Raw genomic sequence first — 20651 nt, 5'->3', positions numbered from 1 at the left:
TGATCAGAATATATATTTTTTTAAGTCTTTTGTGAGCTCCATTGTGTTTAGTTAAATTTCTCAAATTGACCCAGATTGTTTTCCTTTCATATCCTGTTTTAATTTTGGAAATAGGTAAGTGACATGGTGCCAGATCAACTAAATAAGGTGAGTCAGCATGATGGGAAAGTTTTTTTTTTTTTTTAGTCAAAATTGACAAATTTCAAATTTTCTCATTTTCCATACACAACACAAATGACAAAAATGTGTTCACTGAAAGCTGCTTTCCATTATATTAGCAGAAATCTACTGTGAATGACACCTTAATGCAGTCCAGTCTAAACATCTCTCCCCCATAACTTGAAATCATGTCCCCTAGTTCTAGAATTATTGGCACCTCCGTAGTCAAGTGGGAAGGAGCAGCAGCAGAGCGTAGCACACGCTTCTTGATTAGAACGGGGTTCGAGCCCGTCACCACCAAACACGGAGGATGCGGAAAGGTCAGGGAATGACCACCGCATATCCCGGAGCAACGTGGCCTTAGTTGCTAATGCTCCTGAAAACCAAATAAATAACTAACTAACTATCTAGAATTATATAACCCTGAAAAATTCATCCTCACTATACTTATGCCTCTCAAAGCCTTAAATACCTTAATCAAGTCTCCTCTAAGGTGCATAGTTTCCAAACTCTGCAACCCACAGTATTTGAGGTCTTTCATTATATGGACGCCAATTTGCCGATCTCATCAGGCAAGTTACCCATCTTTAGACCTTTGAAGAAGCACAATATCTTTCTTTAGGTGTGGTCTCCATGCTTTTTTTTTTTTTTTTTTTTTATATATGAAAACCCCAAACACGAGAGGTGGTAGAACCTATAGTACTTAGTACCCTGCTTCAGTTGGAGGTTGAGAAGAAGAAACACGATATTTATTGACATTAGACTTGTAGACTTTTGTAGACTGTAATTTTCAGGAAATATGTATGAAGGAAGGTTGTTTCAGAAAACGGCAGTTGAATGAATAAACGAGGAAAATGAAAAGTTGGTTCTGTGAGTTTGAAGGTGGAGAGTAAATGGATGTTGGCTGGTGGCGGCACGTGTTCGCACTGCTTTAAAAGAGAGAGCGGGAATTATAGAAGCCAATTCAGAAGAACATTGCCCATAGAAGTATCTGTAGAAAAGGCATGCAGCAGAAACATAGTCTAGTGGAGAGACTCTGTTAGAGAGGAGTCATTAATTAACCTAACTACCCTCTTCTGAATGGAATCTAGAAGCCTGAGAGAGGTTTTGGGGGCACCGCCCCAGCTGTGGGAACAATATTCCATGGTAGGGCGGATTTGCGATTTGTACAGAGTGAACAGCTGTTTGGAAGAAAAGTAAAGGCGAGAGCGAAAGAGAAAACCAAGTTTTTTAGATGCAGAGGAAGCAATATTTGTAATGTGCTTGTGCCAAGAGAGATTAGAAATCAGAGTGTTACTAAAGATAAGCATAGGAGCAGAAGAATCCTTTTTTGCGAGATATAAAACAAGACTGAATTTTAGAAGGGTTGAAATCAACTAGGTTGTCTTTGCCCCACTGGAGAATTACCTGAAGATCGGCATTTAAGGAATTGGTAGCAGATTTTCGAGAAGTTGAAGCTGATTGAGCAGGGCAAGGTTTCTCAAAATGGAAAGTGGAATGTGATGTGCTATCATCGGCAAAACTATGGATAGGATTTCCAGTCAATGGAAGAAGGTCATTAATATAGAAGGTCATTAATATACATTAACAAACAGAAGCTCCCTTCAGGTCTTCTCTCTTTGGTGAAACTTTGGAAATGCTCCTAAGAGCCAAGTCTAGCCAGCAGGACCATTGTTATGAACAGAACTTTAACTCGACATTTCTGAAGGTAATGAAGTTGAATCAGATGAATGAAATGTCCAAATATCATAATAGAATATCCAAACAGAAATCTATACATAGGGAAATGTTAGCAGGGCAAGGTTTCTCAAAATGGAAAGTGGAATGTGATGTGCTATCATCGGCAAAACTATGGATAGGATTTCCAGTCAATGGAAGAAGGTCATTAATATAGAAGGTCATTAATATACATTAACAAACAGAAGCTCCCTTCAGGTCTTCTCTCTTTGGTGAAACTTTGGAAATGCTCCTAAGAGCCAAGTCTAGCCAGCAGGACCATTGTTATGAACAGAACTTTAACTCGACATTTCTGAAGGTAATGAAGTTGAATCAGATGAATGAAATGTCCAAATATCATAATAGAATATCCAAACAGAAATCTATACATAGGGAAATGTTAGGCTAATGTTCAAAATAAAATTATATCGGTAAACAATCCTCTGGCTGTGTTTTAATGTAAAATGCATTTTATTAGTGAAATTTAATTTCTAGTGCAGTGCAGGCTTTAAAAAAACCTTTTTCCAAAAACCTTCCTGTTTTCCTTCTACTTAGAATGCCTAATATTTTTGAAAGTCAAAAGTTGGCAACTGTGGTATAACCATCATATAACAGCAGGAAAAAATAGCATGTAAATCCATGCTATGACAGATCATTTGATGATATGTGATGCACATCAGCAGCTTCCATGCTATAAGGCACATACAACTGCATAAATTTCCATCTTTTGGATAAAGATGAATGGTTCATTGATTAACATGACCATGAACTTTAAAAACATTATAGTCCTATGCTGTTAATATCAAAATTTTTTAAATCCATTGAATCAAATTATATAGTGCTATTATGAGCTCTGATGTTTTCTTTGATATTTTTATGGTTTATTTGATATTTTTATGTTTTCTAAGATATTTTTAAAAAATATCTTAGCTTCAAAACTAAAATATAATTGTCATTGGACCACATTTGTTTTGTTTAATTATTTAATTAGTCAAAAGCTTGTCTGAATTCCAAATTTAATTTGTCTTTAAGTGGTACAACTGTTGAATTTTCTATCAATGTCGTCTTTTTAGAAAATTTCTTGTTTTCAGAACTAAAAAATAATTGTCATTGTTTCACAGTTGTGTTGTGTAATATTTAATTCAGACTAATACTTGTCTGAATTCCAATTTTGATTTGCCTTTGTAGCATCAACTGTTGAAATTTCTATCTCTTCGTCTCTGAGTACTTATTGTTGCAAAACTAAAATATAAATGTCATTGGACCCCAGTTGTGTTGTTCAGTATTTAACTCTTCAGAATGTTGAGCTTCTTGTTTCATTGTAGATTGAAGTTCTACATCTGGCATTGTTAGTTGCTTCTCTGACTTCAATTTACTGAAGAATTTCATTTGCTCTTACTGTAGCCATTTGTTCTTTATCTGAAGGTCTTATCCATTTCCAAGTTTCTGGACTTCTATTCTGCAGCCAGCAGTCTTTAGTCTCTTTTCTTCAGTGGATTTATAATTGATATCTCAATTATAAATCTGAAATAATTATAAATCTGAAATAAACAAATTTGAAATAATTGATATCTCAGCTTATGATTTTAAATAAATTATACTGATAGGGAAAATGATCCATAAACAAACCATAGAAATATGCTGAAGAATACTCAAATATGAACAGTATTGGAGTATTCTTCAACATATTTCTAGTCAGCTGTATAAATTAACTTTTAAACAGTTATGTAAAGTTCCATTAGTGATCAATCCTTTTAAATAATTATTGAAAGTGCCCATTTGCAATACAACATAATCTAAATCGAAACTATTATATCAATATACAATGCCAGCATTATCAGCAATTTTTGCATCCTTAAAGTTCCTACTGTTTTAACAATAGGAACATGAGGTTATATGAGGGACCTACTTATGGCCTGATACTTATGCTATGAGAACCTCCAAGTGTCTAATATTGAAAACAGTTGGCACAGTTCCAACTGTGACACAGACACATTTCTGCTTTTATGGGTAATATTACTCTTTCTTTTGAAATAATATGTACCTTAATACTTCATGTTTTATGTGGTTGCATGGCAGTTTTCCTGGCACAGTATAACCACAGTCGTTTTCGTGCCAGTAAAATCAACTCTACTCAATGCATGGCAATTTTTGAGAAAATGTGCAAAAAATATTGAATGTACTTTGTATGGACAGTGTTGGATAAAATAAATGGATTTATTTAATTCTTATAAAAGATTAGATAACACTGCACTCCACATATTTTTCAAATGCAAAAATTAGAGTTTATTGAAACAAGGTGGAAAAAGAGCTTTTTATAAAGCATTCCAATAACCCAACTATTTAGATGCCAATTTAAAAATTTTTCAAAATCATTGTGGATTTTGAAAATTTATATCCCAAATCTAATGCAATGTCTGTGAACTTAAAGTTCAAAAACAATTTCTCTCTAGAAGTTGGATTTATTTATTTGCTTAATTCTTTGATATTCTTTAGTTTAATACATTGTGCCATCCTTTATTTTTCTGTTAAATGGCTTAGAGAATTTAGATAAGAGATATAGCATTGGAGAGTCATATCAAAAATAGAGGTAAAATCCTTATCATAGTTACTAAATTTCTTATTGATTAGTTTTTTATCACTATTAAATATAAAGATCATAAAATATGTAATTTTATTTTTAGTCTTATTTTATAATTTGAAAGTTTGTTTATTTATCTTTCTTTTAGCGCTTATGCTCGTATAATATCATAGTTTCTGAATTAACTGGAGATCATCAGTTGACAAGAGAGCAGATTAATGCTACACAGGTGATTGTCTGTACACCTGAAAAATGGGATATAATTACACGAAAAGGTGGGGAAAGGACTTACACTCAGCTTGTTCGGCTAATGATATTTGTAAGTACTCTTTTCTTTCTTTCTTTTTTTTTTCATCACTTGATCTATTTATACTGTTTTTTAAAGTAATTTGATTATTTTTACTAATGCTATACTTGGTATGAAATTTCATTACAGGTTATTTAAAATATAATTAATTATTATAGCAGAAAGTAGTTACCTTTTTTCCCCCCACATTGTCTACACTGCAGTGTGTTAATTCACCTTAAAAATAACCTGTCCGAACTGATTTTTTTTTTTTTATGAAAACCCCAAACATAAGAGGTATTAGAACCTATAGTACTTAGTATTGTGCATGGGTTAAAGGATGACAACTTGAAAGAAGCTATTTGTTAACATTAGACTTGAACCTCTGTGTTTTCAGGAAATAAATATGAAGGAAGGTTGTTCCAGAAAACAGAAGTTGAAGGAATAAATGAGAAAGAAGAAAAGTCTGTTCTCTGAGTTTGAAGCTGGACAGTAAAAGGATGTCGACTGGTTGTGGCACACGTGTTTGGACTACTCTGGACCAGAGAACTGGAATTATAGAAACCAATTCAGAAAAGCAGTACCCATGGAAATATCTGTAGAAAAGGCATGCAGCAGAAACAGAACTTGTATGAGACAGAGAGCAGAGAGACTGTGTTAGAAATGAGTCATTAAATAACCTAACTGCCCTCTTTTGAATAGAATCTTAGAAACCTAAGAGAGGTTTTGGATGTACTTCCCCGGATGTGGGAACAGTATTCCGCGATATAGTGGATTTGTGATTTGTACATAGTAAACAGCTGTTTGGAAGAAAAGTAATGCTGGGAGCGAAAGAGTAAACACAATTTTGATGTGAAAACATCTATCGCAGCACTAGAGTAAAATCGATCGGTAACAAAATTTTCTTGTAACGGAAATGACACAATTTGATTGGTAATGAAATTTTCTTGTAACAGAAATGATGCAATTGATTGGTAACGAAATTTTCTTGTAACAGAAATGATGCAATTAATTGGTAAAACAGAATTTTCTTGCAACAGAAGTGATGCAATTGATTGGTAACAAAGAAAGCTGACCAGTTACATTTTAAATGATGCAGATTATGTCACTTCCTGTTAGGTGGCTGTTAGATTTGAAATGATGCAAGAAATCTTGCCTAGAAATCATTCCGTCGTCGAAGATAATGATAGGAGTAGAAGAATTCCTTTTGCGAGATATAAGACAGGACTGGATTTTAGAAGGATTGAAAGCAACTAAGTTATCTTTGCCCCACTGGAGAATTACTTGGAGATCAGAATTTAAGGAATTAGTAGTGGATATTCGAGAAGTTGAAGCTGTTTGTGCAGGGCAAGGCTTCTCAAACTGCAAGTTGGAATGCAATGTGCTATCATTAGCAAAACTATGGATGGATGGGATTTCTGGTCAATGGAAGGTGGTCATTAATATACAAGAGGAAAAGAGTGGGAGAAAATTGAACCTTGGGAAATACCAGCTATTTCCATCAACCAACACCCGCAGTGTGCAGTCAGAGAGAAAACTAGATACCCAATTACAAAAAACAGATCATCCCATTTTGCATTCTTGTAATGTCAACCAACATGAGGTTGAGAATGGCCATGTAAGAAAGGCTCCATTGGAGAAGAGACCATCACAAGTTGTGATCTGAGATGCCTAGAATAGACCTTCCCAACCGGTGTGCTGCAAAAGATTTAATTTTAGAAAATTTTATTGGTTTATAATTTTATTACAGGCATACCTCGGTTAACGTTACCTCTGATAACGAAGTCGGCAATTTCAAGCCCCATTTAACATTAAAAAATATTCCAGTTTAATCACCTGAAATCTAAACAAACTGAAGAAATTACGGAAACCTTTGGGGCTTCTCGTGGTTGGTTCGAGAAATTTAAAAAACGGGCCAGGATTCATAGTGTAAAATTAACAGAAGCTGCAAATAAGTTTCCAGAAAAACTAAAGGAAATAATTGAACTTAAAAATTTTCCAAATTTGGTGTTCAATGTTGACGAAAGCGGTTTGTTCTGGAAACGGCTACCAACAAAAAGCTTCATTTCTATTGAAGAAAAATCAGCTGCTGGGTTCAAAGCAGCCAAAGACCGTTTAACGTTACTCTTTGGATCAAATGCGATTATAAATTAAAATTGTTATTAGTTTACCATTCAGAAAATCTGAGGGCGTTAAAAGGTAACATAAAAATGAATTTAGCTGTAATATGGAAAGCAAATAGAAAAGCGTGGGTTACCAAGGAGTTATTTACTGATTGGTTTGTTAACCACTTTTGTCCTGAAGTAAAACGGTATTGTCAAAAAAAAAACAACTTTGAAGAAAAAGTTCTTTTGTTGTTAGACAATGCTCCGGGACATCCTACTGATCTTAACACGTTGGACACATGCATTCCTGTCAAAGTTGTGTTTCTTCCAGCAAACACAACTTCCCTGATTCAACCATTGGATCAGGGAGTAATAGCATCATTTAAAGCTTATTATCTGCGTCGAACATTAAGCAGTGTAACTGATCTAGAGGATAAAGAGGAAATGACAGTTAAAACTTTTTGAAAAACTACACCATTAAAAACGCAATTGAAAACATTGATAGTTCTTGGAAAGAAGTGACTAAGAAATGCTTAAATGGAGTTTGGCGCAAAATATGGCCAGAAGTTGTACTAGAAGAAGAAATTAACATCCAAGAAATTAGAAATGAAGTTATCCAGATGGTTCAATCAATAGGTTTCGAAAATGTCGATGAAGGGGATATTTGAAAGAAGAATTAGAAATTTATTGAATGCAGAAAATGATCGTTTTTCAGTGGAAGATTTAGAAAACCTTGTTAGCAACGAAGACAAAGATAATGAAGACGAAGTTAAAGAAGTTCCTGCCGAAAAAGTGTTAACAACCAAAGATTTAAAAAGGTGCTTAAATGACATTGAAAACGTTTTAAATGTTTTTAGTGAAAATGATCCTGATTTAGGAAGAAGTGTTATTGTTAAGCGATCAGTGTTAAATGCAATAACTCCGTATAGGCAAATGTTAAATGAAAGAGAAAAAGAGCATAAACAATCAACTTTAGACTCATATTTTAAAATGTGATTTCACTTTGTATGTAAGTTGACTGTTTATTTAATAAAACTTTTCTTTGTTCGAAAAAAAGCTTTTCATTTTCTTTACGTAGGAACGTATCCCTATTTTGGCCATAGTATTTTTACCTCTGAAAACGAAGTTTCGGTTAGCGAAGTAATTTTGTGGAACGCATCCTATTCGTTATTCGAGGTATGCCTGTATATGAAAAGATATGAATCTAATTAGAATGAATTGTGGCATCACCAACTGAATATAGCTGAATGTGATTTCCGCTAGGTATAAAAGTCACATTTTCTTTCTTTTTTTTTTTAACTTAAATTTGAAAAATATCTTTTTAATGCATGGCAAAAAATGATTTAAATCATATCTTATGCAAGAAAAATTTCAATAATTTAGAAATAATCAGCGGAACACTTTATATGATAATGTTTTTTCTCTTATCCTTGATAAAAATCCATTTTTTATATGAAAATCAATTCGGGTATTGTTATTTAAACGCGAAAAAATTAAATTTTACTTATTTTTGTTGCAATTTGTTTTGTCTGTTGTTTTCTTAGTATTATTTTGGACCAGCTTTCACATTTTTTTATTGAAAAGATATACGTGTACTAAGTTATTGCTTAATTTTAGAAATATAAATCAGTGTTTATATCTAAAAACATTTTTATTGAATTGCTTCATTAAGCACTTATATTTAAACAAATTTAATTTTGTAGATATTTATTTTCTGCCTATAATGGAAAATATTTTTTTGAAGACAGATAGAAAGGCATCAGATTCACGAGACAAAAAAGTAGTCAAAAAATATATATATAGTAGTAGTAGTAGTAGTAATAGAGGCATGTGATGCAAGAAAGCAAGTGTATGAGCTTATGTAGCATCGTCCAAAAAAAAAAAACAATTTCACACAACCATTCCATCCAAACGTTTGTTCCAGCAATTACCCACCCGCTGGCTAAAGGCAATTTTCCACACATCTATTCTACAACTGTCTTTCCTCAATTTGAATTTATGTCCCCTGAGGTTCGTAATCTGAACAAGTAGAAGAATCCCATCAGAATTCAGCATGCTCAATCCATTCAAGGCCTTCTACATCTCAATCAGATCACCTCGCAGGTGCCTAGTCTCCAGCTGCTGCAATTTGCAGAACTTAAGCCTCTCTTGTAAAGAGGATCCCTTCATTCCCCTCATCAGTCTTGTGGCCCTTCTCTGTACATGCTCAAGCAAATCCACATCCTTCCTAAAATGAGGCCTCTAGACCTGTACGCAGTACTCAAGGTATTGCCTGACCATTGCCTTATACAGAGGGACAATCACCTCCTTCTCCCTGCTAGCAAAATTCCTATATATCATTGACAAAACCCCATTACCTTCCCTGGCAGCCTGTCTGCATTGCTCAGAAAACTTCATATCTGACTGCACAATTACTCCCAGGTCTTTTTCATTTTCTACCACCTTAAGTGTAGTACCACACAGTTGGTACGTTCCTCTGGGGTTACTCCTACCTATATGTAGTACTTTGCATTTGTCAATGTTAAACTTCAGTTGCAACTTCTCAGCCCATCTTCCCAAATTTTCTAGATCCTGTTTCAGTAGCACACTGCCATTACTGTCATTAACCCTGCCAACCTTTCTATCATCTGCAAACTTCGACACCAAGCCCGATATACCTTCATCAATATCATTGATAAATATACAAAACAACAGTGGACCCAACACCGAACCCGGTGGGACTCTGCTAATAACATTAGTCCACGAAGAGCAGTGCCCATTGATTACCACACTCTGTCTTCCCCACTCAACCATCCTTTTATCCATTGTAGCAACTTACCCTTAATACCATTCTGCTCAAATTTGTACAGTAGTCTTCCATACAATACACAACAGTGTCAAAAGCTTTCCTGAAATCCAAGTATATGATATCAAAATTATTTTTTGCATCCAGTTCCTTTGTAACCACATCATAATATCCAATCAAATTTGTCAGACAAGACTTTCCCTTAATAAACCCACGCTGTGTCTGAATTATTGCTGCAGTCTTGTCTAGATGATCCTGCAATGCATCTTTAAGTAGTGACTCCATTATTTTACCCGGAACAGAAGTTAAACTAAAAACTGACTCGTGTCGCCCTTAGATCCTTCTTTGTGAATCTGGGTCATCTGGGTCATATTCAGTCCGCGGGGTCTTCCCCTGAGTTGAAGAATGTTCTCATAATTATGACTAAGGGTTTGCTTAGTTCCTTTGCTGCCTCCTTTAATATAACTGGATAGATTCCATCAACCCCAGGTGCCTTTCTTATGTTTAACTTCAACAATTTCTCCTCCACTTTGCTCTCAGTTGTTACAAAATTATTAAGCACCCTGTTACAGTTTGAATATATCAAATATGCGTGTGTATGCTCCGATAATTTTTCTCTTCCTCGACCCAAATGTCTTATTTGCCTAGAAGAGTTAACAAATGAAGCAATGGCATGACGTATACTACGCCAGCATCTTATCATGAGGCGTTCATCAAGTGCAGAAAAAGATTTGAATTTTTTTTAAGCGTCTTCAAACACAAAATAGTTCTTTAATAAATTCAATTTAACAATATTAAATTGAGTTGAAGAGGCTAGCTATAAGGTCACCCAGTGGGTAGCCAAATCCAAAATGCCCTATTCAATTGCAGAATCACTTATTTTACCAGCTTGTATTGAAATTGTGTTAACAATTTCAATGCAAGCTGGTAAAATATTAACAATTGAAATTCTGGATTGACAATCTTGGATTAACAATTGAAATTCTGGATTGAAAATCTTGGATTAACAATTGAAATTCTGCATTGAAATTGTTAACACAATTTCAATGCAGAATTTTTGCCCCAAGAATTGAAATTGGGTTAACAATTGAAATTCTGCATTGAAATTGTTGAAACAATTTCAATGCAGAATTTCAATTGTTAACCCAATTTCAATTCTTGGGGCAAAATTAATTGAAAAGGTGCCACTTTCGAATAACACTATTAGTAGATGCATTGAATATATATCAGATAACATAGAAACAAAATTAATTCAGAGAATTATTGAATATAAAAAATTGTCATAGCAGATTGATGAATCTACAAATGTTACTGTGCTCAATTAATAACACTAGTTAGAATCATTGAAGAGAGATGCCTGAAAGAACATTATTATATATACCCATACCAGGGGTGAAATATTCAAAGTTATAAATGAATACTTTGAGACAAATAAGATCATGGAAAGATTGCTTAAGCTTGTGTACTGATAGGGCAGCTGCAATGACCGGAAGAGTTAAAGGTTTTACCTCAAGAGTTTGTTCTGAAAACACGGGGATTCAGCTAATGCATTGCTTTATTCATAGAGAAGCTCTCATATCTAAAGGTTTGCCTGTGGATCTGAATTCCACATTACATGATGTAATCAAGATGGCAAATTTAATAAAATCCAAGCCATTAAAGTCACTTCTGTTTTTAGCTTTGTGTGAAGAAATGGGATTGGAATACCACTCTCTGCTATTTCATACTGAAGTACATTGGCTGTACAAAGGAAGAGTTAAATGTTTTTGTGAATAATCCTTACTTTGCAAATTTAATGATGGATAGTTATTGACTCCAAAATCTAGTTTACTTAACTGATATTTTTGAGGACCTGAATGAGCTAAATTGAAAATTGCAAGGATCACATGAAAACATACTAACGTGTATGGACAAAGTTTAAGAATTCAAAGAAAAAATTAAAATTTGGAAAAATTAGGGGTTAAAATTGATCACTAATGATGTTTAATTGGTGTTATAATTTAAATTCTAAAGAAGAATTCAGATTAGTGGATCAACATTTGTGTTTGCTTGAGGAAGAACTTCATCACTATTTTGAAATACTCAACGTAAAAATATTTGATTGGATTTGAAATCCATTCCATTATCCCTAGAAGAATTGCATTTATCAATGAAAGAAAAAGAAAAGCTGTTAGATTTAAGAAATGATCACACCCTTCAAGTACAATTTGAAGAATTCAGGTTATCTGAATTCTCATTGATAATGAGAAAGGAGTTTCCTTCGATTGAAGAAAAAAGCTATTGTTATTGTAATTAGGTTTTAGCAGCATCAGCAACTAAGACCATATTGCTCCGTGTATATTGTATATAAATTGCTTGTGTTCTGAGGTGTTTGCTGGACAAAAAACCCAAGTTTCCAGCAGTAGAAACCATGCTACCCTCACCTGAGACTGACTAATTGAGCCACATTGTGAAAGAGTCCATAAAAATTCCTGCCATCATGGACGGCATTCAAACTCAGGGCTTTTCCACCTGGTGTGAGGAGGAGGGCGATTCTACCAACTGTGCTACCCATGAGGGCAAAGAAAAAGCAATTGACGATCTTCTTCCATTTGCTACCACTTATTTGTACCAACAATGTTTCTCGTCGATGGTGACTCAAGAATTCGAAGAGATCATAATTGGAAAGTCTGATTCAGGAGTTACGCATAGCCATTTCAGAGAATAAAACCTGATATAAAAATTTTTTTATGTTTGCAGAAGCAAGCTCAAGTTTCGCATTAGAAAATTTTGAAAATATTTGATTTTGAAGTTTTGTATGATTTTAGTATTAAATATTTACTAACTTTCGTAGTGTTTATATTTTACTTTTCTTATCACAATTATGTATATAATATAGCATAAATGTAATAAATGTTTTTACAATCCTTATAGACACCCCAAAATCTACCTCAATTTATCTCTGTGCCATGCAAAAATTATAATTTTCCAAGTGTGTGCCCTGGTGTGAAAAAGGTTGGGAAGCACTGGCCTGGAGGACCACTTACCTCGAAAGTGTACTTAGAAGGGTTGTTTGTGAGAAAGAGATCAAGCATGATCTCTTTCTCACGAACAACCAAGAGATCAAGCAGTGTAGTTTGGATTGTCTGATATTCTGGTGTGTAAATAAACAATCTATGTGAGATCATTAGTAATTGCAAAAAGCCTCTGCATCTTGACCAGCTGGGTCTGTGTGACTGAAAAATAGAAGCTAGTGGAGTTGAGAACATTAAAGTCACCAAGGAAAATTACCTCAATTTTAGGAAAGTTAGACTGGTGAAAGTCAAGTTGCAAAGAGAGGAAGTCAGAGTTCCAGGTGATTAGTGTAGTTGGGAGAATGATAGAGGCAAGAGATGAATTTGACAGAGTGTGGTAGGGAGATTTTAAGCCAGAGAAGGTCAAAAAGAGGAAATTCCAAATTATTGTGTCTCTGACAGGGAATATCAGAACAGACATTTGCACAAGTACTGCCTTGAAGTGAAAGGAATCATACAGCAAATAATTCGGACAACTGAAATGAGCAGTGGTTGAATCAACTGATAACTGGAATTCTGTCAGAAAAGTACATTGGGGTTTGGCAGACTGTAAATGGAAATAGACATCATTGAGATTAGAACTGAGCCCATGTATATTTTCGAAATGAACGAGGAAGTGTTTGAGAGGTTAAGATCTTTTCACAGCTAAATTTGTTCTATTAGTTTGACAATTCGTGGTGCATTCAGAAGTAAAGGTGTCGAGGACATGCTGTATGGAGTCCTTCATAACCTCAAAAGCTTTGCTGTGGAGACTAAATATGGATTCCACTACTTCATGCCTCCAATAAAAGGCTTCTCCCTAGCCAGGTGGGAAGGAGCAGTAGTGCATAGCACACGCTTCTTAATTAGACCGGCGTTCGAGCCCGTCACCACCAAATACGAAGGATGCGGAAAGGTCAGGGAATGACCGCCGCATATCCCCGGAGCAATATGGCCTTAGTTGCTAATGCTCCTAAAAACCAAATAACAAACAAACAAACAAGCCTCCAATAAGCAAAGTGGTAGTATTGAACTGGTTGATGAGGGTCACTATCATCTATTATTGCCTGGTAACACAGAGGGGCGGCATTCCCATGTGGTGCAAGAACCACACCTCGACCCTTGTTTACATTGATTTGTACCTGGGTGGGAACCAACCCTCATACAGACCCCCTCTAGTCACTATGAACTGGAAGTCTCCTACAGAGTTACCGATCGGTTCAGGTCCGGTTGACTATCTAGCGGCTAGCTTGCGAACGTCATTTTAGAGCTGTACCTTTGAAATGTAAGTTAGATTGGATCGCCATGATGTTCCTCATAACCTCAGAAGATATCAGTCATACTCATACTGCATGATGGAAGAGATGGAGGAGGGTTTGCTGCAGAGACTAAACATGGGTTCCACCACTTTGTCTCCAATAAGCAAAGTGGTGGTATTGCACCACCACTTTGCTTATTGGATGGGGGTCACTACAACTCAATTTTGCCTGGTAGCACAAAGGGGCAGCATTCCTTCATATGGTGTGGGCACCACATCTTGACCCCCCCCTGCTTACATTGGTTTGCATCTGGTCACCTACAGTATGCTGTATTTCAGTACTTGCATGTAAGTTACACCCAGGGTTACTAACAGTCTCACCATCGAGAAGGTACAAGCAGAGGATTTGGCTGTCACAGAGCAACTGGACTTTGCCAAAATTAATTCCACTTGACTTGTCTCATCCGAATATCAGTTCTATCAATGTTTTAGACTCCCAGGTAACAAGTACAGCTTGGTATGTCTGAGAGAATATCTGTGACAGTCTCAAGCACTGATTTGTTAAGACTTTTCATAAATATTTTGTTGGCTGTTGCACTATCATCAGGAATTGCAAAGAGCAGTTTTGTGTTTCTTCTCTTTTCTTGCCTGTAACAGTATTCATTATTGTTAACCCGCTGTTTGTCTGCAGTTCGGCATTATTTTCACTGTTTTCCCCATGCAGTCCAGCTCTAACAATCAAAAAAATGACTAATTGAAATGTGATGTCCTAAAATTATTTATTTTTGGCTTTACACTTGCTAATATATAAAAACAGCATTAACAAAACAGTTTTAAATGCAATATTTCTTCCCGAAAAAAATATTCACAAAAACCTTCCATCCCAAATAATTGAAAATATATTTTGCTTTTGAGCACCTGCTTTGAATTCCTTTTGTTTGGCCTTTTTTGGGCAGTCACAGATGCAACATCCAACATATCTGCAGAAATCTCTTCCTGCTAAATAAATTCTTTTCTTGAAGAATTGTATTCTGCCTGTCCATTCTTCAGACTAATAGTTCTCTATATCAGTTTTTATATTTAGTCCCATGTTGATAATAACAACAAAAACTCCTTTAGTTCAGTTAATGAAGCCAAAACTCTGTTACACCATATGGAAACTATTTTATTTGTAGGGGTTTCCTTCCCTTTACAATTTCTTCACAAAAGTCTAACAATTTCTGCATTTTGCCATCAGAAAAGCCTTTATGAGATCTTAATGGCATGTCTAAATACTTCACTCTTACACAGAATATAAGTTACTAGGTGATGTCTATGCTGAAAAAATCAGTGATGTAATCAAGATGATGTAAATCAAATGATGTAAATGATGTAAATCAAGATGATGTAAATCAATGATGTAAAAAAGCTATTGTTATTGTAATTAGGTTTTAGCAGCATCAGCAACTAAGACCATATTGCTCCGTGTATATTGTATATAAATTGCTTGTGTTCTGAAGTGTTTGCTGGACAAAAAACCCAAGTTTCCAGCAGTAAAAACCATGCTACCCTCACCTGAGACTGACTAATTGAGCCACATTGTGAAAGAGTCCATAAAAATTCCTGCCATCATGGACGGCATTCAAACTCAGGGCTTTTCCACCTGGTGTGAGGAAGAGGGCGATTCTACCAACTGTGCTACCCATGAGGGCAAAGAAAAAGCAATTGACAATCTTCTTCCATTTGCCACCACTTATTTGTACCAACAGTGGGGGGGTGCACTCTGCCTGCCATTAACAATTGGATATAAAGATTGATTTAGTTTTTTTTTGGATTGTTTATATGAAGTATAAGGGCAGTACAGAAATTGAGCCAGCACACCAGGAAAACAAATTTCATAATTGGAGACACCAGCGGTTATGCCAGTTAAGATGTTCAGACTTGAAAGAGGGGAAAAAAAGTTTTTCAGATTGTTTATATGAGCTATAAATAGATGGTACAATAATTCAGTCTCTGCAGTGGGAAAACAAATTTCATAATTCGAAATGCCAACATTCATGGTTCCACAACATCTGACTGAAAGGGGAGTAAAAAAACAAAGCTGCCTGTAGTTAACAGTTGAATGTGAACATCAGTAAACATTAATTTAGATTGTTTATATGAGAAGTAAATAGATGGAAGTACAATAACTGCACCAGCACATCTGGAAAACAAATTCTGTAATTGCAACCAGCATGTCGGCACCAACTGACCTGCTGGTTACATCAGACTAGAAATGGAATTTTACAATGTCATGCCTGCCTAGACATTGGACAGCAAATGATTAAGCATTGGTAGTTCTTTATTGTTTTTGTATCCGGTGTAGTATGAGATCAATTTTCGTCCCTCCATTGCACTTTGATTACATTTTCTCAAACCTCAAAATAGGTTGATACCAATCCTCCCCCCTCCAATAATGAGATCATAAGAAAACATCATTAAATACTTTGGCAGTGGCTTGTTTAATTAAATTCTATAAAGAAATAAAAGATTTATTAAGCATTTGAAAATAGATATGTGATAGTGATTGAAGATATTCCTCTGTGCCTGGCAGGACAAACGTCCTTGTCTATATTTTGTCTTTGTTCTTTCTGTATTTCTCGTTAAGAAATATAGACAAGAACATTTTAGTTTGCAATTTGTGCTATAAAAGTTTTTAATTGTGTAGCGGAATAAATTGAAATTACTTTTCCTTTTACAATACAGCGTTAGTGAGTTTTTACAAAATAACTTGTAATATGTGGTTTCAAATTAAAACATTGCTCTGCATGCCTTAATGAAAAATAACACTGAGTGTAATTTTTCACTTGCACTAAGTTCAATTACATACACTTAGTTCAATTACAACTTCAAGTTAAATTTAGAGAAACAGTCTTGTGTTATGAAGAAAAAACGTTTTTGTATGAGAAAGGTAACAAAAAAGTTTAATATAAAAATAAAATACTTCCCCGTACTTGAGCTTATATTTAATTTCAATAAAGTTTGGAATTTATGAAAGCTCTGGAATCTCGTTAATACAAAGTTCAAGGGACCTAAATTTTCACATTTTGTAATAATGAGGTCTGCCAAAAGTGTCAAAATTTTACTTTTTTTTTTTTTTTTAAGAATAATAATAATATCAAAAATAAATTAATAAAATAAAATAAGAAAAAAAGCCTTGTCTAACAATACAGTAATAGGAATGACATATTTTTTAAAGATTTTATTTTATTTGTAAGATAAATTAAGAGAAAAGCAGTATTAACGGAAATTAAAATATTGTACAGTATATATTTTGATATATATAAAAGGAGACATACAAACCATTAACTTTTTAATAAATTAATCTAATTTAAAGAACAAATCCAATGTTGTTTGCGCAGTTTTTGTCTTATATGCATTTTTAACTACAGCACAGAGGTTATCAAATGCAATAGTTTTCTTTATCAACGTTACCGCATGCCAACACATTCTCTATTATGTTCAATGCATTTTGGACATCTTTTTTAGATGGCAGTGTATACGCTTCTTCACTTTCGCTGTTGCTGGTAACAAAAACATCATTTTGTTTGGTACCCAGCAGCTCTTCTGGTGTTGGCATTGCAGTGGTAGCAACTTCATAATCCACCTTCACAAACTCTTCAAATTCGCCAACAAAATTCATATGTTCCTTCAAATTCCTCCATTCCTTACTTTTGCTATCACATTTATCTGCTGGACCGTGTTTTTCGATGATGTTCTTTCCAAAGCCACTCTTTCTGAAGCAGTTGATTATTACACTTGATGTAATACTTTTCCAAGCAATAAAGATTACGGATAGCATTCAAGACATTCCAATTTGGCTGCAAACCGTTCCCTCCTGTGTTGTGGATCAAGTACCTTATCAAGTGAGCTCTATATGCTCTCTTGAGGTTATAAATAATGCCTTCATCCAGTGGTTCTATTAAACTGGTGGTATTGGGTGGTAAAAACAACAGCCGTATATTTGTCAACTTAAGTGTCTCGACGGAATGTGCTGTACAACGGTATAGAATCATCAAAATGTTCCTTTTTTCTGAAGCCATTCTTCTGTCCAATTTTGATAACCAAGACTGAAAAATTTTGACCGTAAGCCAAGCACTTCTATTGGCCTCATAATCACAGGGAAGTTGGCTAACTGCTTTAAAACATCTTGGCTTGGAAAACTTACCAATCACAAGTGGGCGTAGTTTTGTACTGACATATGAATTTCAGCATAACAGAACAGTGGATCTTTGTTTACTTAATTTTCCACCATGACAAGACTCTCCTCCAACTGCAAATGTTTTGTTTGGCAGAAAATTATGAAATAAACCTGTCTCGTCAAGATTAAAAATATCCTTTGCCTCATATTTTTCAAGAATCGACTGTACAGAACACAACCAGTCTGTAGCCTTTTCTTTGTCGACTAATCCAGACTCTCTGCAAGCATTTCATGAAACTAAGTTATTTCTGTCTTTAAATCTTTGGAGCCAGCCACTGCTGCATTTGAAGTAGCTAATCCCAAGTTGCTGAGCTAGATAATTTGCCGTTTCTTGCAAAATTGGACCTGATATTGGCAAATTAGATGCACGCATTTGTTGGTACCACTCAAAGTTTTGTTTCAACTCCTTGTGTTTTGCCCCATGAATTTGTTTCCTGTTTTTCATTTCTTCTCCAGTGTCACGCACTTCAAGTCTTTTTTGGTTTTTCAGTATTGTTGATAAAGATAAAGGGATGTTGTATTCCTTTGCAATGTCCATTTTGCTTATTTCACAGCTTAATTTTGTCCATCTACGTTTTTTCGCCATAATACTCCTAGATAAAATTTAATGTAAACAAATTTTAAATTAATTTAAAGACATGTTCCGAAAAAGACATCAGCTCAGATAAAATGGCACAAAAAATTGATTGCTATATACGATAGCAAAAGACTCTTTGAACTGGGGTAACAATTGCAACTGACCTTATTCCCATTTAGAGAGAGGGAGTGCATGTAAACAACTTTTTATTCTTTTGTTAATTTAACAACTCATCCTTCAGAAAGATGTTTTTCAGAGAGCACTTGACGTTGTAGCTACCATAAACTGCTTTTGTTTACACAGAACTAATTTCTAACAAGTCAGTGCCATCCTTCGGGAAGTAGGGAGCAAAGTGGCCAGGGGCAATAATCGGATTGCTCTGCCAAGATTTGTATTAAACATACAAAATGACAATATTTATTTCTCACGGGGTGAAAAAGAACTTTGTAATACATATTAACCGAATTTTGTAATAAACACGAATATATTTACATAGAAAAGCCTATCCTTTCGCAGGGGAATGGTATGTGCTTCATATAAACGAGTACTTTGTAAACTGAGTTTGTATTAACGAGATTTTACTGTAGTAATTAAATGTTACAATGGCCAGGCATTATAGCTGTCATAACTTTTAATTTCTAGGTCTGATCTGACCTGACTCTTCTAGATCCTCTCCTGGTAGATAACAACAAAGAAATTTAAATGGAATATATTTGTGCTGAGTGCAGTACAAACCCAAGAATTGAGGATGTTGGAATGTTGAAAAACATCAACATTCCAACATTTTTAGAAAGTATATCCCAAATATACTTTCTAAAAAGTATATCCAAATCCCCTCCTCAAGGAGCCTGTGGATTAGTGTCTGAAGTACATTTTACTGAAAAGTAACATGCATGTTACTTTTCTGTAAATGAAAATGAATTGGAAGTAAACCAATAAAAAGTGCAAAGGAAAACTGAATATAATGACATATCGAAAATGACAATATGACCATGTTCTTCCAATACTAATTTTGTAAATTCTATTTAAGCTATGAAATGATTAGCATATTTATATTATATTTTTTAAATGCTTATTTTTATTAGGATGAAATACATCTTTTACATGATGAAAGAGGGCCCGTTTTAGAAGCACTGGTTGCAAGGTATTTCAGTACTTTTTTTAATCTACTCATTTAAATTAATAAATCAAAAAGAGTTAGTCCATGCATTTTTAGTTGTATATATTCAAGAATATTACTAATAGCTGAGAAAGTTTTCAACAGGTTATTTTGCTCATTTTAGCAAAATAAAATCGCTTAAAATATGCTAAATAATAACTGATGTAGGCAGAGCTGGTTGAAAGTTTCATATATATGTGTAACAGATGGAATTTGTTGTCCTGCCAGTATAAGTGAGGATGGTCAAAAATGTTTTGAGGCCAGGGTATATAAAATGTATTAATAAATTATAGAATAAGTTATTTTTAATTCATGCTTGTCTTATGCCTTTTCTAAAATTTATTTTTTATGATGGTGAGTGAAAGAAGAATGAATATTGGCAGTGATATTCATTTAGCACATGTGAGTTTGGTGGTGAATAGTCAATGGATGCTGACTGTTTTCTGACACGTGTTCAGACTGGTTTGATAAAGAGTGGTGGAATTACAAATGCCAGTTCAAATGAATGCCCAGGAAGATATCTATAGAAAAGGCATGCAATAGAAACTCTTCTGTGTAAAAACAAAAAGTGGAGAGGCAGTATGACAGGTCATTAATTAGCCTGGCTCTTGCTCTTCTGAATAGAGTCTAGAAGTTTGAAAGGAGTTTTCAGGGCACCACCCCAGAGTGTGGGAATAGTATTCCATGGTAGAACTGTTTCTCATGACTGTAACAGATTGTGCTAGTCCATTATTCATGAAATACTTTCCTAAATTAGAAATTGCTAAAAATTAT

General features: G+C 34.6%; 1 protein-coding gene across 1 annotated transcript in view; it reads left to right on the top strand.

The window, feature by feature from the left end:
• The window catches only part of Brr2 (U5 small nuclear ribonucleoprotein l(3)72Ab), a 570943-nt gene that overhangs the window by 181377 nt on the left and 368915 nt on the right, over positions 1-20651 (top strand). The window contains exons 15-16 of the mRNA XM_090384330.1: positions 4605-4775; positions 19804-19862. Of these exons, the coding sequence (XP_090240456.1) occupies positions 4605-4775; positions 19804-19862 (230 nt within the window). The remainder of the gene's footprint in view (positions 1-4604; positions 4776-19803; positions 19863-20651) is intronic.

This window comes from Mastigoproctus giganteus, chromosome 11 (genome assembly GCF_048544385.1).
Source record: "Mastigoproctus giganteus isolate SK-2022 chromosome 11, ASM4854438v1, whole genome shotgun sequence".
In the NCBI taxonomy this organism is placed as follows: Eukaryota; Metazoa; Arthropoda; class Arachnida; order Uropygi; family Thelyphonidae; genus Mastigoproctus; species Mastigoproctus giganteus.
The sequence above is the reverse complement of the archived record's forward strand: the minus strand, read 5'-3'. Positions and strand labels throughout refer to the sequence as shown.